Source organism: Pteropus vampyrus, unplaced genomic scaffold, assembly GCF_000151845.1.
Source record: "Pteropus vampyrus isolate Shadow unplaced genomic scaffold, Pvam_2.0 Scaffold15, whole genome shotgun sequence".
NCBI lineage: Eukaryota > Metazoa > Chordata > Mammalia > Chiroptera > Pteropodidae > Pteropus > Pteropus vampyrus.
The window spans coordinates 16,137,793-16,152,188 of record NW_011888796.1 but is presented as its reverse complement, the minus strand read 5'-3'; the positions used below and the strand labels follow the sequence as shown (position 1 = coordinate 16,152,188).

At 37.1% G+C, this 14,396-nt stretch overlaps 1 protein-coding gene across 8 annotated transcripts in view; it reads left to right on the top strand.

The window, feature by feature from the left end:
* Positions 1 to 14,396, top strand: part of MAP2K5 (mitogen-activated protein kinase kinase 5) — a 245,476-nt gene that overhangs the window by 134,522 nt on the left and 96,558 nt on the right. For all 8 annotated transcript variants that reach the window (XM_023527273.1, XM_023527276.1, XM_011385914.2 and 5 more), the window contains exon 16: positions 6,850 to 6,921. In XM_023527273.1, the coding sequence (XP_023383041.1) occupies positions 6,850 to 6,921 (72 nt within the window). The remainder of the gene's footprint in view (positions 1 to 6,849; positions 6,922 to 14,396) is intronic.

Below are 14,396 nucleotides of genomic sequence, written 5' to 3'. Positions count from 1 at the left end.
TTTTTAAATAAAAAATTAATTTAAAAAAAGAAAGTTTTATTGGGCATGGCCATACCCACTTGTTTACATATTGTCTTGGTAGCTTTAGCACAACAGTGCCAGAGTGGAGTAGTCATGACAGTTGCAGTAGAGACCATATGGCCCACAAAGTGACAAATATTTAGTATCTGGCCCTTTAGAGAAAAAAATTGCCAACCTCTGATCTGTTCCAGTGAAAGCTATATCTGAAACTAAGTACCTTCAATTAATCAATCAATATTTACTGAGCATCTTCCATGCTGTTAACCAGGTACAGTGTAACCACTCTGTAATCTTCATAAGAGATGGGCAAAGTAGGAAACATGGCGTTTTATATGGCCATGTTATGTGTGACATAATAAAGACTTAAGTTGTACTAAACATATATTTAGAGAATAAGAAGGCTTACCATGTACGAATTTGATGATTCAAGCAGTATGTGAAAAAGTCACTTATAAGAGAGAGATCACTGTGGAAAGGTGAGCAGCAATTTAGAAATAGAAGGTTATGTGACATGGGTGGGGGTGGAGGGGTGAAGTAGAGGACAATAAATTATGGGAATATGTAATTATGTAATACTCTCGTTTTTACATCCATTTCCCTCATTTTATATTCATACATACTTCTGTACAGTGATAACAATAATAATAGCTAACAATTTACACTATGTGCCAGTTACTCTTATAAAAGCTTACAAATGTTAACTCTAAATTCTCACAACAGCCCTATGAGATAGGTAATATTCTCACTTTACAGGTGAGGAAACCGTGGGATAGAGAAGTTACGTGACTTGCCCAAGTTCATAAAGCTAGTAAGTGCCAAAGTCATTTTTCACACCTAAATAATCAGCCTCCAGAGACTAAACTCTTTACTGCTGTGCCTCTCACTATATCCAAATTAGTTCTGTGTTGCTCCACATCTAGATTATGAACTTCACAGGGCAAGGTTTATTCTGCTCATTCTGTCTGTCTAGCTTCTCATACAATGCTAAATGAATGAATGAATTCATAAAAACCACATTTCAAATGTGATTTATTCACTAATTATAAGAGAGCATTTTTTTTCATACTAAGTATCTTAATTTTATTGTAGGGTATAGAAGACCCCCAGATCACTCAGATACAGTTAGCCAGGCTGCTCAAATATTGAAAAGAAAATAAATCAAAGAAATAGTCTTGCATGTGCAAATAATCTTACTTGAGTCTCCTGTAACAAGTATAAGGTACAAGCAAATGATAATTAAGGAAAAGACAGGGAGGCTCTTCCAAGACCCTAAGCCATTAAAAAATAATAACAACTTATTGGCACACTAAGCCATGGAGCATGTAGGAAGCATACTTGGAAAGTCATCTGGTCAAATCTCATCATGGACTTACGAGGAGACAGACCTGGAGAGCGGAGTGGCATGTTCAAAGGACACATTACATTTTAGGAACAGGTAATTAAGTTCAGACATTTTAATCCAAAGCAAGAAAGATTTTCAACTATATTTTGAAAAGATTTCATCCAGAAGGATTACAAATGGGGTTCAGAAGGCTTAGGAGGCTTATAGTAAACCATTTTTCAGAAATTCTACTTACTAAAAATGTTACTCTGTTTTAAAATATAAGTCCCTAAAACTTTAACCCACTGTTCAGTTATTGTGGTTTGTTTATTGTATATTTTTAGATCAAATATAAAAGTTTGACATGATCAGTATGATTAACTGAAGTTTTGAAAAATTCTTACCCAAATACTTGACCCTTGGGATCAGAAAGTCAAACTAAATTACTTGTTTTTTTTTTTTTTTTACCTCTTGAACATTTTTTAATACCCAAGCTATTCCTATCCTTGGAAATTATCTTTACCTGAATAAAACCTATACAAATTACATGATGCAATTTAGTTAGCCATGCTCATGCAGTGATGGTAATTGTGGTGGTGATGATGGGAAGGAGGCTAACCTTTATTGAGCATTTCCATGTGGCACATACTGAATCAAGCACATGGATTCATTTAATCTTCACGTAACCCCATGAAATATGCATATTATTATAATTGTCTTCATTTTGCAGATGTGGAAACCAAAGGTGAAGTAACTTAAACTAGCCCAGAGTCTCAGAGCAGGCAAGTAGTAAGAGTCAAGATTTGATTAGAATACCAGCTTCTAGTTTCTGGTAATAGCAGGTTAAGTTATTTGGGCCAACTATTCTGCTGGAAAACACTAAATTTTCAGATGGGATCTCACAACAAAGAGGAAAGCAGAATGTCGGAACACCAAAGCTGCTTATTCCTGAGGCATTTGCCCATACCACAGCTGTACCTCTAAGGCAAGGGTCTCAGAGGAGGTCTTTCTCATATCATGCTGGAAGTCTGAAAGGCTCACTCTCAGTTTAAGAGCAAACAAGAGCTAAAACTTCTTCTCCTCCCCCAGTCTCAGAGAATGGAGCAGAAGGCTTCTTAGAGCTAGAGAAGCAGTAGTAAAAGGAAAATAGGGAAAGCTGTGGCCATAGATTAACTCTGGCATGGATTTGCACCCTGGGTATTTGTATACATGACCTGAGTTGGAAAAGGAGCTTCATATTGAAAACTGGTTTGATGTGGGCACATCAACCTTGGGCCTCAGAGAACCTCTTCAATATTTTTTTTTTTCAAGAGAAAACACTAGCAATTAGTCAAAGAAAACCAGGCATGCATGAAAACAAAGCAGGAGCAGGAGGCCACAGAAACAGTTGCACACAGATGTCAGATCACAAATTAAAAGTAACATAGTAGGTTTGAGAAAATCCCAAACAAAACTACTAGATTAAAATTAAAAACTTAGTGTTCAGTTGCACATTGGACATAGCAGAAGAGAGAATTAGTGAACTGGAAAATAGATTGAGTTAGAACAGTCTGACTCCAGAACCCTTGTTTAACCAATGTGCCCTGTTAACCACATAAGAATCTTGCCTCCTACAAAAAGAAAAGCTCCATTGTTTGTGATATATATTTTGATTCATAGTAACCTAAAGTATTTATGCATACTTTTTCTATTTTTTGAGTAGCCTATTGCAACAGAAATTTCATATCAGAAGAGAGAAGGGATGTACCTTGGTATCTTCCTGGTTTTGACAAGTAAACCCTAGGGTATTATGTTATAAATAAAGATAATTCTGGAATGAGTTAACTAAATGTGGGTCATACATAAATGCCAAGTCACAGAGGGTAGCTGGAAGGAATGGAGTATGCATGCCAGCTCGGAGCCACTGCCTTTAAAAATCTTCTTTGCTTTTTATATCATCCCCACGCCTGTTATTGTTAAGAACAGACCAGGGCTTTTTCTCCTTACACTTATACTTCAGTACAAGATGAGAGCTGTGTTTTCCCTATTATTTAGCTTTCTATAAGTAATGACAGCTGTCATGTCAGAAAGTAACCTGGCTTTAGCTTTTTAACTGCAGAATGTCCATCACAGATATTCTGTCAGTAGTGTGGTACTTGATGGTTGATTTTGTTTTGTTTCAAAGGGGCGAGGACAGAGCAGGCCACCTTGGCTTCCAGTGTGAGAACAGCTTTGAATTTTCCAGCCTCAGGCCATCAAGTCCTGGCTCCACAAATCCAGAATGAATTGGGGCTTATCTTGTGCTTCTGTCAGTTTTAGGGGTCTGAGTACATTGGTCCTGAACAATACACTACAACATATCTACCATATGAATTCTTTAGGATAGACCCACAGAATTGGCTACCTGATTTTGCTGCGCATTTGTGCTTAAGCACTACATCACAACAATAATCTCGTTTTGTTAGCTTATTGCAAGAATAATTTCTCCAGTGAGAGGCTGTCAGAATCTTGTCCTTAAGGAGTTCTCTTATTTGCCACCTGATATCTGTAACCATTATCACTTTTTCTATTTTTTCTTTTTTAATTTAATTTTTTATGCTTTGTTTTCAGCTTACAGTTTGCATTTGTTTTGGTAGTTTAGTGGGCAAATGTTATGAATGTATTTAATCTTATTGTTGGTCCTGCCAAAAGATTGTGCATATGGGTTCCACTTTTATTTGTTTTGTCTGTACTCTGCGTGAAGTGCTATATATTGATAACTGTCGGGTAGTGGAATGAAGGAAGGAGAGAGGAAGGGAAGAAGAGAAAGGGAGGAAGGCAACATTTGGTTATTTCTTTAATAATTCTAGAGGATTTTAGGATTTTCATGTTTGCTGGAAGTTCTTAACGGATGTGAATGGCAGTAGGTGGGGAAATTATATTAGTAGAACGCTCCAGGGAACTAAATAATTAGTTCATGCTTAAAACCAATGTGCAGTAAGCATGTTTTCAGTGCTTTCAGTCAGCACACATTGATTGCATATCAGCTATGTGCCAGGCATGGTGCTAGGTATAAGAAGAATAAGATGCTCTCTTTGCCTCTAGGAGATACAGACCAGCAAATGGATTATTACAACACAGTGCAATAAATTAATATTAAAGTTATAAACAACATTTTAATGAAATACAGAGGCAAGAATTTGTAATTCTCCCTGAGAAATAAAGGAAGGTTTCACCAAAAAAAAAAAAAAAGGTGGCCTTTGAACAGGGTCTCTAAAAGAAACGTTCACTAAACAGAGAGGAGGAAGGTAGGTCATTGCCTCTGTAGGGAACATGAACATGTTTAGTGACTGGGGCTGAGTGTGCCAGAGAATCACCCAGAGAAATTATTTTTTAAAATGAAGATCCCTAGAGCCACCCTAGAGATTCTGATTCAGGAGTTTCATTTGTAATAAGCACCTTGGGCAGGTCTGTGATGGCTAGTCTGAAGACTGCATTTTGAGAAATACTGACTAGATCCAGAACAGAGTTTGGCGCTTCTGACTCCTAATTCTGGGGGCAGTTTGACACACCGGAAAGAACCCTGACTTTGTAGGCAGACATGCCTGGCTGAGTTGCTAAACAATACACTTAATGCTAATTCATAGCTCTAGACTTCAGCTAGTCACTTAATCTTACTAACTCAGTTTTTACATCTGTAAAATAAGGGCAGTATATCTAATTTTGCAAGATTGTTATGAAATAAGAGTATGCAAAGTATCCAGCCATGTCTGGCATGTCCTAGGTGGTCATAAAATGATAGCTGTTACTATCCTTGTATAATGGCTGCAAACTAAACCTCTCTGTGCCTCATTTTCCTCATCTGTTAAATGGGGATGATAATTGTACCAATCTAATATGGATATTTATGAATCTGAAATAAGGCATACATGAAAAGCATTTAAAACAATGCCTGGCGCATAGAAATTCTCCAGTAAATGCACACAGTAATGTTGTTGTTGTTGATGATGATGGCATTACTCCTGTATCTAGCTGACAAGTTCTTTATGAATACATCCTAATACTTTCTAAACTAGCAAGGGTTGGGTAATGGGTTTCTTCATGTATGAACAAGAAATTTGAGAAATGATGGTGTGAGGGATTAGAACATAAAAAGTATTAGAAGATTGGAATGACCATGTCTGTTAGCATCTGGGAGAAATGGTCACATGACACTTGGCCCTTGGGAAGAATTATTCTTGGTAGGAAAGGAGTTTTACAAGTTAAAAAAATGAAGGAAAATAAGACAGTCCATCCTGCTATCTCAGGGCAGGGCTTTCTGTAATTTTATGGAAAGTAGTCCTGGGAGAAGGCAACAAGTACATTGAGATAGCCTTGTGGGAACAGGAAGGAAGTTACAAAGTTCTGGGTCCCTGCTAAGCTAAATCCCCAAGATATAGGATTGGAGCCAACTCACCTGAGAGTATCTGGCCCACACCTTCCACTGGTGTATCTCTTGCTGGTGAGCAGTGGATACCCACATTCTCCATCTGCAGTGGGCCAGGATGACCCTGACCCCAGTTACTCTTTAGGACTTACATGGGAGCTCCTGAAGGATGATGATTATGGCGGCTGCCAGAACTCCAGGGATGATACAAAGAATGCAGTCTTGGGTGCTAAGAGGGATCAGTTATGAGCCCAGCCCTGTCCTGACTAGCTCTGCTGAAACACTGAACAACCATTCTAAACTTCTGTGAGACCTCTTATTCATTTGTTCCTGTGTGCATTCAAAAGACCTCTATGGAGTACCCTACTGAATGCCAGATCCTGGGGGGGACAGAGAGACCAGGTAGCACCACATCAGTATGAAATGATTCTGTTGAAGTAGAAAATATGCATGTACTAGCTTTTCAGACCAAGTATTTGCTACATATTTTGACTGAAAGACTAACAGAACCAAGTGGACCTTTCAAATTGTTCCTTGGTTCATATCAGCAGAAATCCTGATAAGTGGAATAATATGTTGAATAGTAGATGAATCTGGCCAAAGGAAATATGGATGTCCTTTGTACTTGTCTTAATCTTTCAACTTGCCTAAAGTTTGAAATTATTTCCAAATAAAAAGATAAATTAAAAATGAAAGAATCTCTCGTGATCTGGACCCAAAGTGCAAATAAGTGATAACATATAATGTTGTGTAATTTGTCACTCCACAACTAAGATCACTAAATTTGGAAGGAGAGGACCCAGGTTCAAGTCTCAACTTAGGACTCTACCTAAATTATTTCACTAATCTGAGTCTGCATTTTCTTCATCTGTAAAATGAAGTTTTCTTCACAGGAACTTTGTGAGGATTCAATGAGATTATATATATCGATATTACCTGTATAATTTCTGTGTATTATCTACATAATACACACTCACATACATATAAGATTGCTTTGTTCTTCGTAAAGTGCTATGCAGATACTGCCGGTTCCCATTCCTTGTCTTAGCTGAGCTCATGTTAGTGTATGTGTTTCTCAGGGTAGCTCACATCAGCTCACAAGCAGTCTTCTGTTTTCTTACAGCCTGAAAGAATTTCAGGAGAGCAGTATGGAATCCACTCTGATGTCTGGAGCTTAGGAATCTCTTTCATGGAGGTATGTTGTCTTTTGTAAATAGGTGCTTCTATGCATATCTGTAATAATATGTTCTATCAGGAAGAATGAAGATTTTGAAAAAATGAAACCTCCAGTGTGTTATGCTTATGTGTACACAGAGTCTAAAATCATTATTTTGATATCCTTACATGGCTTGTGAACCAACTATTCTAAAATGTTATTTCTTACACATCACCTATATAAAACGTAACCTAGAGTGCTTCTTAAAAATACAGGTTCCCAACTCCATCCAAGACCAATTAAGTTCATATCTCTAAGAATCTGTATTATTAACATGTTCCCTGAGTGATCCTTATGTACACAAATCTGGAGAACCTATGCTCTCAAAGAGAGATTTCAGAAAAATTTTGTGTGATAGTAGCCTGGTTAGAATGCATATATAACTTCCAAAGGTGATTACTTTAAAGAGTACAGCCCTACTCATTTGGATGTATAAGTTCTATATGTTTGTTTAGAAAAAAAAGCCACCTTGTTTCAATATACTCATATCACATGTTGGGGGAAAGGATGTGATGATCTGGGGGAAGATAAGGGGTATTATGTAAAATTACGTATTTAACATAACTTTAATGTCTTTATTCTTGATTGCTATATTTAGAATGGACTTTATCTTACTATGCTAACTGTAGCCCCACTAGAACTCTGTGCTATGGTTTCTATACAGTGACCCACAATCTATTAAAAAGAATGCATACGATTTATATTAGAAGGACATTTGGATCAATGTGAATTATCATATTATATTCTGGTTACTCATCAGTGCTTCAAGAATTGTTTTTCACATACATTGATTCAGATAAAGGAGGACTTTTTAAAAAGTAGAAAGGGGACCATGGATAGAGTTGCAATCAAAATTTTATCACCTTTTTTTTTTTTTTTTGTCAAATACTTTTTCTGTGATGCTTGTAATGCATGACTGCATTTGAATTTGTTAGGAACTATCTTCAGACTCCATTCACCCATACTTTGGAAAGAAAGCAACAATAAAGTAGTCAGTGTTTATTAAACCATATTCTTCTGTTTCTTTATAAAATGAAATCTAAGAGGAAATACGATATGTGTGCATCAGCTGAGAGGTTAGCCATAATGGTAGACAGATGCTCCCAACAAAATCCTGAAGGATTGTTGAGTTAGCCTGTTTCGGGGCAAACTAGTGTTTTTGATTTGTAGGGTTCAGGCCTTGCTGTTATATAATTTCCCTTTGCATGTTTTAAATCATTGTCATTGGATATATTTAATAAATGACCCAATAGAGTGTAGAACATTTGATAAGTTACATGATGCAGAGCTAAGAATCCTAGATTAGAAGTGAAAGTCCTAGATTTGCCACTGGTTTTCTGGGCATCCTTGTGTGAGCCACTATCTCTCACCTTGGGCCTCAGCTTCCTCATCTGTAAAATAATCATCTCTAAGCTCTTTTTCATACTAACATTCAATGGCTCTAAACAGTCTGTTACTGTCTTTAATTTTCTGCAGCAACTCTAGAGTTGTGTGACTTAGACAGTGGTATAGCCTAGCATGGCAGAGGCATAGCAATATTGTGAAGGAGCATAAATGATAGATTTAAGATTTAGAGCACATATAAATATTCCTCATTCATTTCTTCCACATTTATTTTTTATTCATATATGTAGGTCCTGCTGTGTCTGCTAGGTAGACAGTGGGGATATAGTAGTGAAAGGACACTCTAGTCTTGACTCTCATGAAGTTGCATTTGGTGAGGAGTGGAATGTGAGGAGAAAGACAGAAAACAGAAGGATAACTAAACATATGACTTGTCAAGTGGTGATAAGTCCTGTGTTTTATACCAAATTCACTTCGGGTACAAGATAACGAAAAATATGTGATAGAGAAGGAGAGTGAGAGATCTTGAGTCCGTGGAGGAGAAATTGAGGGTGATTCAGTAATAAAGAGAACTGAAGGTTCTTCTAGAGGTAGATGTAATGAGAATATTACCTGGAGAGTTTGGGAAGTTAGTGCAAAATAAGCACCTGAAGGCAAAGATTCTTTGCTTTCACCACAGTAAGCTTGGAGTAGATGTGATAAATGCTGTTTAAAATCACTATAGATAGAAATGTGAATCTCAATAACATTTTTAAGTTCTGAGTAACAAATTGTGTTCTGAAACGTAGTCAATGTCTTTTAAGAATTACTTCTCTTCCATTTACCTTCACTTTTAAAAACAAAACTCCCTTTCTAGATGTGTGCTCTGAGGAGTTGAAACTTTCATCCATTCAGTAATTATTATTTTAGCACATATCATGTGCTAGGCCTTGGAGAGCAGGGCATTCAAAGCTGTGAAAAGCCTGCCTGTGATAGAGAAGACAGACCCATAAGGCCTGGAACAGTGTGATGAAATCTTCAGTAAAATGTTTATGAAGGACTCTGAACCACAGTGTGTGTAGGTAGGGCGGTTCTCAAGAGTTGACAGTTGAGCTGGGTTGGTCTGGAAGAGAGTTTCCTTCTGGGAGAAAGGAGGAAAAAAAAAGAGGAGCCCCTCCCCATCCCCTAGCACACTCTAAGGTGGATCTCTGTAAAAACCCTTCTGGAGAGATCACGTATCAAAACATGCAAGGTCTCAGCTAGGCCATTTCACTACCTGTTTGTGTGGATGCCTTCCTCCAAAGGTTTTGACTCAACCAGTTTATTCCCCTAGGATGCTAGGGGTAAAGAAACAAATGAGATAAAATTTAGGAAACTGAGCAAAGGAAGTCCTGAAATTACACAAAAATCAAATAGAGACAAAATGGGAACTAGAATTTTCTACCTCCTCCTAGCACCCCCTGCCATATAAACTCTTGATTCATCCCTGAGGTTTGGTGATGCAGGAATCAGAAGGTTGCCATCATTGTTTTTAACTCCTAAAATAATGTGCTTATCTCACCCCTGCTTGCCTGCTTCATACTGCCCCTTCCCTTGTTAATGTGCTGTCACTGTCCCCATGGGGAGTCATAAGAGGCCTCTCGCCACATTCTTTCATAAAAGATGATGCGACATGCCACTAAAATGTGCCATTTAAAAAGTCATAGACAGGTACATTTGTGCCTTAAGCAAAGAATCTTTAATATCAGACTATCTTTTATCTAGGAACAAAACTGCCTCCTTTTCAGTTCAGCATCCCTCTGTGGGATAAAGTGGGTCTCTTCCAGAATCTTGTCAGCTGCCTATAATATTTGGAGTTGGCAGAAGTAATATAAAGGTGGAAATAACCCTTAAGGGAAAAAATGAGATTATTCAGCTTGACTAGAACACAGCCGTTTTACTAAATGGGAAGCATTTGGCCCCTTTCTGTGTTTTTTGCTTATGGTTTTAAATTAATATCTTTAAATGTCTTGTTCTTATATGGATTAGTATGGAACCAAATAAAGATCACTGCCATGTGTGGGGTTTGAGTGGGCTCACTTCATAATGAGGAAGCAAACCCATATGAAAATGCACTTCCCTATTGAGCCTTCATAACAGAAGTCAGTGGGAAAAAGCAAAGAAAAGAAAAAAGCAAAACTCAATAATAAGGGTACAAAATTCCTAAAATAGGATAAACTGGGAATAATAATCCTACCCCCAGAATATTTGTTTGAATTCTTCTAGAAAGCTTGTAATGATTCAGTTGACTGGGTCTGTTCACTCTGGTGGTTGCTATTCAAGACGTCAGAGCTAAACTTTAAAATTAAAAAGAGTTTGGTACATAATAAGGGCTTTTTTTTTTTTACCAAGTCTGATGATTTTATTTAATCCTTAAGGGTGGGGAGTACCTAAAACATTTTAGGGCACAATTTCTTAATTTCAAAGGCTGCTCAGTGCTTCTCTCTTCTCCCACATAATAGCTTGAAGAGAAAGTCCCACCATTGTTTTTCACTAATTAGTTACTCCATTTATATTTTTGTGTCATTTGAGTCACAATATAAAACTGTAGGTGAGAGGTAAACAGTCATATTTGCAAAAGCTGGATTTTCAGTTGGCCCTTCTTGGGTCAAAATAAGTCCGCATACACCCTCCTCTAGCCTTGCATTTGCAGTACCCAGGACAATGCATATACATTTAAAAAGGCACCAGGCCAGTCTTGTAATGTTCTTATCCTCACAGAGTATGCTCTACAAGTATATGTTCTAGTTTATGATTCTATCTGGTGGGTTATTAATCTTATTAAGGTTGGTGGTAAATAACCTTCTGACAGGCTTTTCTGCAGGAGTCTTACTGAAAGCCCCATGTTTAGTGCATGCATTTTGCTCTTTTCACTTGAGTCCTTACTCTTTTTGCCTTTGTTTGCCTCCTCTCTCTGCCAGTCTCTTGAGTCCGAGGCATAGAACAATCTGGCTCAATGTGTTGGGTAATTGGAGTGTCATCTGGTCCTCTGAGACCCCTCTCTTCAGCATGATCACTGTTTTATTGAAGTGGTTTGAATGATGCGTTAAATGATGAAAGTAAACTTAGAAAAAATGTCTCTAGATAGGTGAAGAACATATGCAGAGAACCACACAAGGTCAGTGTCATCAAAGTAACACCATCTTCTGAAGATTTTTATAGGTGCTGTTGTTTTAACAAAGAGAGTTTTTCTTGTGAGTTTTAGAATTACCTTTACCAAGTTAAAAATAAATACATAGAATAAATACTATGCTGTTTGCTCTACATGGAATATCATTTTTCTTCATCGCCCCAAGATTTAAATATCTGTCCTTCATGACTCTGATTCTAATTTCTCCAGCTGGAAAGTAATAAATTCTTCTGACCTGCATCTATATCTTGATTGTGGCATGTGGATTTTCCACTTTGTATTACAACGTCATAGGTTCCTTATGATAGGATTCAAGTTGATTCTCTCAAAATCTCCTACACTCTCTAGCACAATTCCACTGCCCTAGCGGGTATTCAAGAAATCTTTTTGCTCAATTTTTTTATACTTTTACAATGGATTTAAAGCAGATTCTGAAAATAAAGATCAAAGTTTAAAGTTTAAATGGAGCCCTTAACATAAGTGCTTGTAAATGTTTGCTGAATAGATCACAAATTTTTTGCATTTGAAGGACTTTCTGTTTGCCAAAGTATCAGAACTAGATTCAGATGTCGCCTCTACCAGTATAAACTATACATCCTTAGATAAGTCATTTAATCTCTTTGGGCCTATTTCCTTATCTTTAGATGGAAGCTCTGCTTCAGAGCTTCTGGACAAAGGTCACAATGAGAAAATTAAGCTGTTATCTCTTTTTAAAAGTTATTATCTTTTGAAATGTTTCTACTTGGTTCAAAAAGGCTAGTAATTTGGTGACAGCATGGAATACATACTTTAGCTTCCACTCTCACCTCAGACTCCACTAAGAATAACCATAAAAAGAGTTTGGTACATAATAAGGGCTTTTTTATGTTATGTGAAAGGGAAAGGAGACAAGAGCAACCAAATTTTGAAGATGGGAAAGCAGATGGACGACAATGAACAGTCAGCTTAGAGCTGAGAATGCTGAAATCATAAGCCAGCAGTAAAGAAAGTAAGAAGCACCCTGATTTACTGCAAAACACCCAAAAGGCTAGGGAAATGGTGGTACCAGATATCTGGACCTAGGAGTGAAGGTGGGACCAAAGAGAAGAGAATTATTTTAAAATCTGTTTGAAAAGCAGTTAAGCTAATTGACTCACAGATTCTTTCCCTAACTCAGCACGGCAGACAGTTGCCCTCCCTAACCGTAACACAAGACTGGGTAGAGGGTTTTTGGAGAGAATAAAACAAGTGATACCTGGCACTGAAGAAGACTGTGTCTCATTACTGAGTCCAGATGCACTGAGTGAAAGTTTGGATTTTGAATGTTGAGACCTCCCAACCTTCCTACCACACCCTGCTCCTAGGACCCTGACACCCAAGATTGCCTTTCAGGCAAGAGATTGCAAGAGACTTTCTCTAGGGAAATCTGACCAATAAGGCTTAAAGATCCAGGCATTGGGAGTTCCCCAAGGAAACAGCCCACTCAGATCATGTTATCTCAGTCTGCAGGCTCCACCAATGAGCACAATGTTTCCAGTCAGATTTTTAGTGCCTTACTCTTAAGATATTTGAGGAAGGCCTTTATGATGAGAACCGAGACCTAAAATAAATTAAAAAAAAAAAAAAGTAACTTGGAGGGCCTTGGGGAGACAAATTCAAATGAACTACTCTCAGATAGGTAAGAGAAAATATTGCATCCAGGAAACAAGAACAGGCTGCTATAACAAAGGAATTTTCAGAGAGCAAAAGCAAATAGAGAAATGAAAATTAGAGACCTAGGTCAGGAATTCTAACATATGAAAAACAAGAATAGAGAAAACAGAGGAGAAAGTTTTTGTTTTAATTTTATAACATGAGAAATATTTACATGTCATTTGAGATTGTTCTCTTAGTATTCCTTCAGCAAAAACAAAAAAAAACAAAACCTATTTTTTTCCTAAATGACCTATATTAATGGTTTGGCCCAGAAAAAGTGAGATTTTGTTGGAGAATAGTAATTTTTTTAAAAATTTTCTATAGATATTTATAATAGAATTTTTCCCAAGGAAAATTTAGCATAAAAAGTACATAGTTGAATATAACTACCTTGTCTTATGGAAATATTAAAAGTTGTGAATATATCTCTTCTTTTTCTATTTGCCTTTACATATATTGTTTAATAGGTGCTAGATAAGACTCATTAGATACCAAGAAAATGAAGTGTGATCTTCTACATTTACAAGCAAACAAAGAGGCGTGAAATGAAAATAAAGGTATTAAAAGTAGCAGGGATCACCCAGCCCAGTACCCTTGACAGAATCTTCTGAAGAATTTTGATGAAGAGTATATAAATCTTTCGATGATATCATTTCCATGTTCAAGGGCTGTCATTTTAATTCTTGAACTGTTAAAATGCTCAGACTTTGAATTAACCAGATATGTTGGCACCACCACTTAACAATCAGTGTGATCTTGGCCAAGTCATTTTGCCACTCCAACTCTCAGTTTCTTACCTGTAAAATGAAGATAACATTAGAATTCATTCATTTCTCCAGTACTTATTGGGTAGCTTTTTTGTGCCAAACGCTTTAAGTGCTGGGGATACGGTGGTAAATAAAATAGGCATGTTTCCTTTTCTTGTTGAACCTACAGTATAACAAAGGAGGTAGATGATAATAATAGTAAATATATATTTTTTTGAAAGTAGGCACTTTCAATATTCTCAGCTTTTTTATAAACCCTTTCATTTAACATTAACAACCCCATAAAGTTACTTTGAGAAGTCAGCTTCTCTTTGAAATAACATCCTCATTTATGTATTGGGTGTTTACCAGATGACAAGAATTATGAAACATTACCTAGACTTGGTTCTTGCTTCTAAATATACAGGAGAACCCATTCCCCAACCCACACTCCCCCACACATACACCACATACACACACACAACACACCCAGAGACACAGCTGTCTCTAGTGGTCTACAGCTGCGGCTTTGTTTGCCTTTC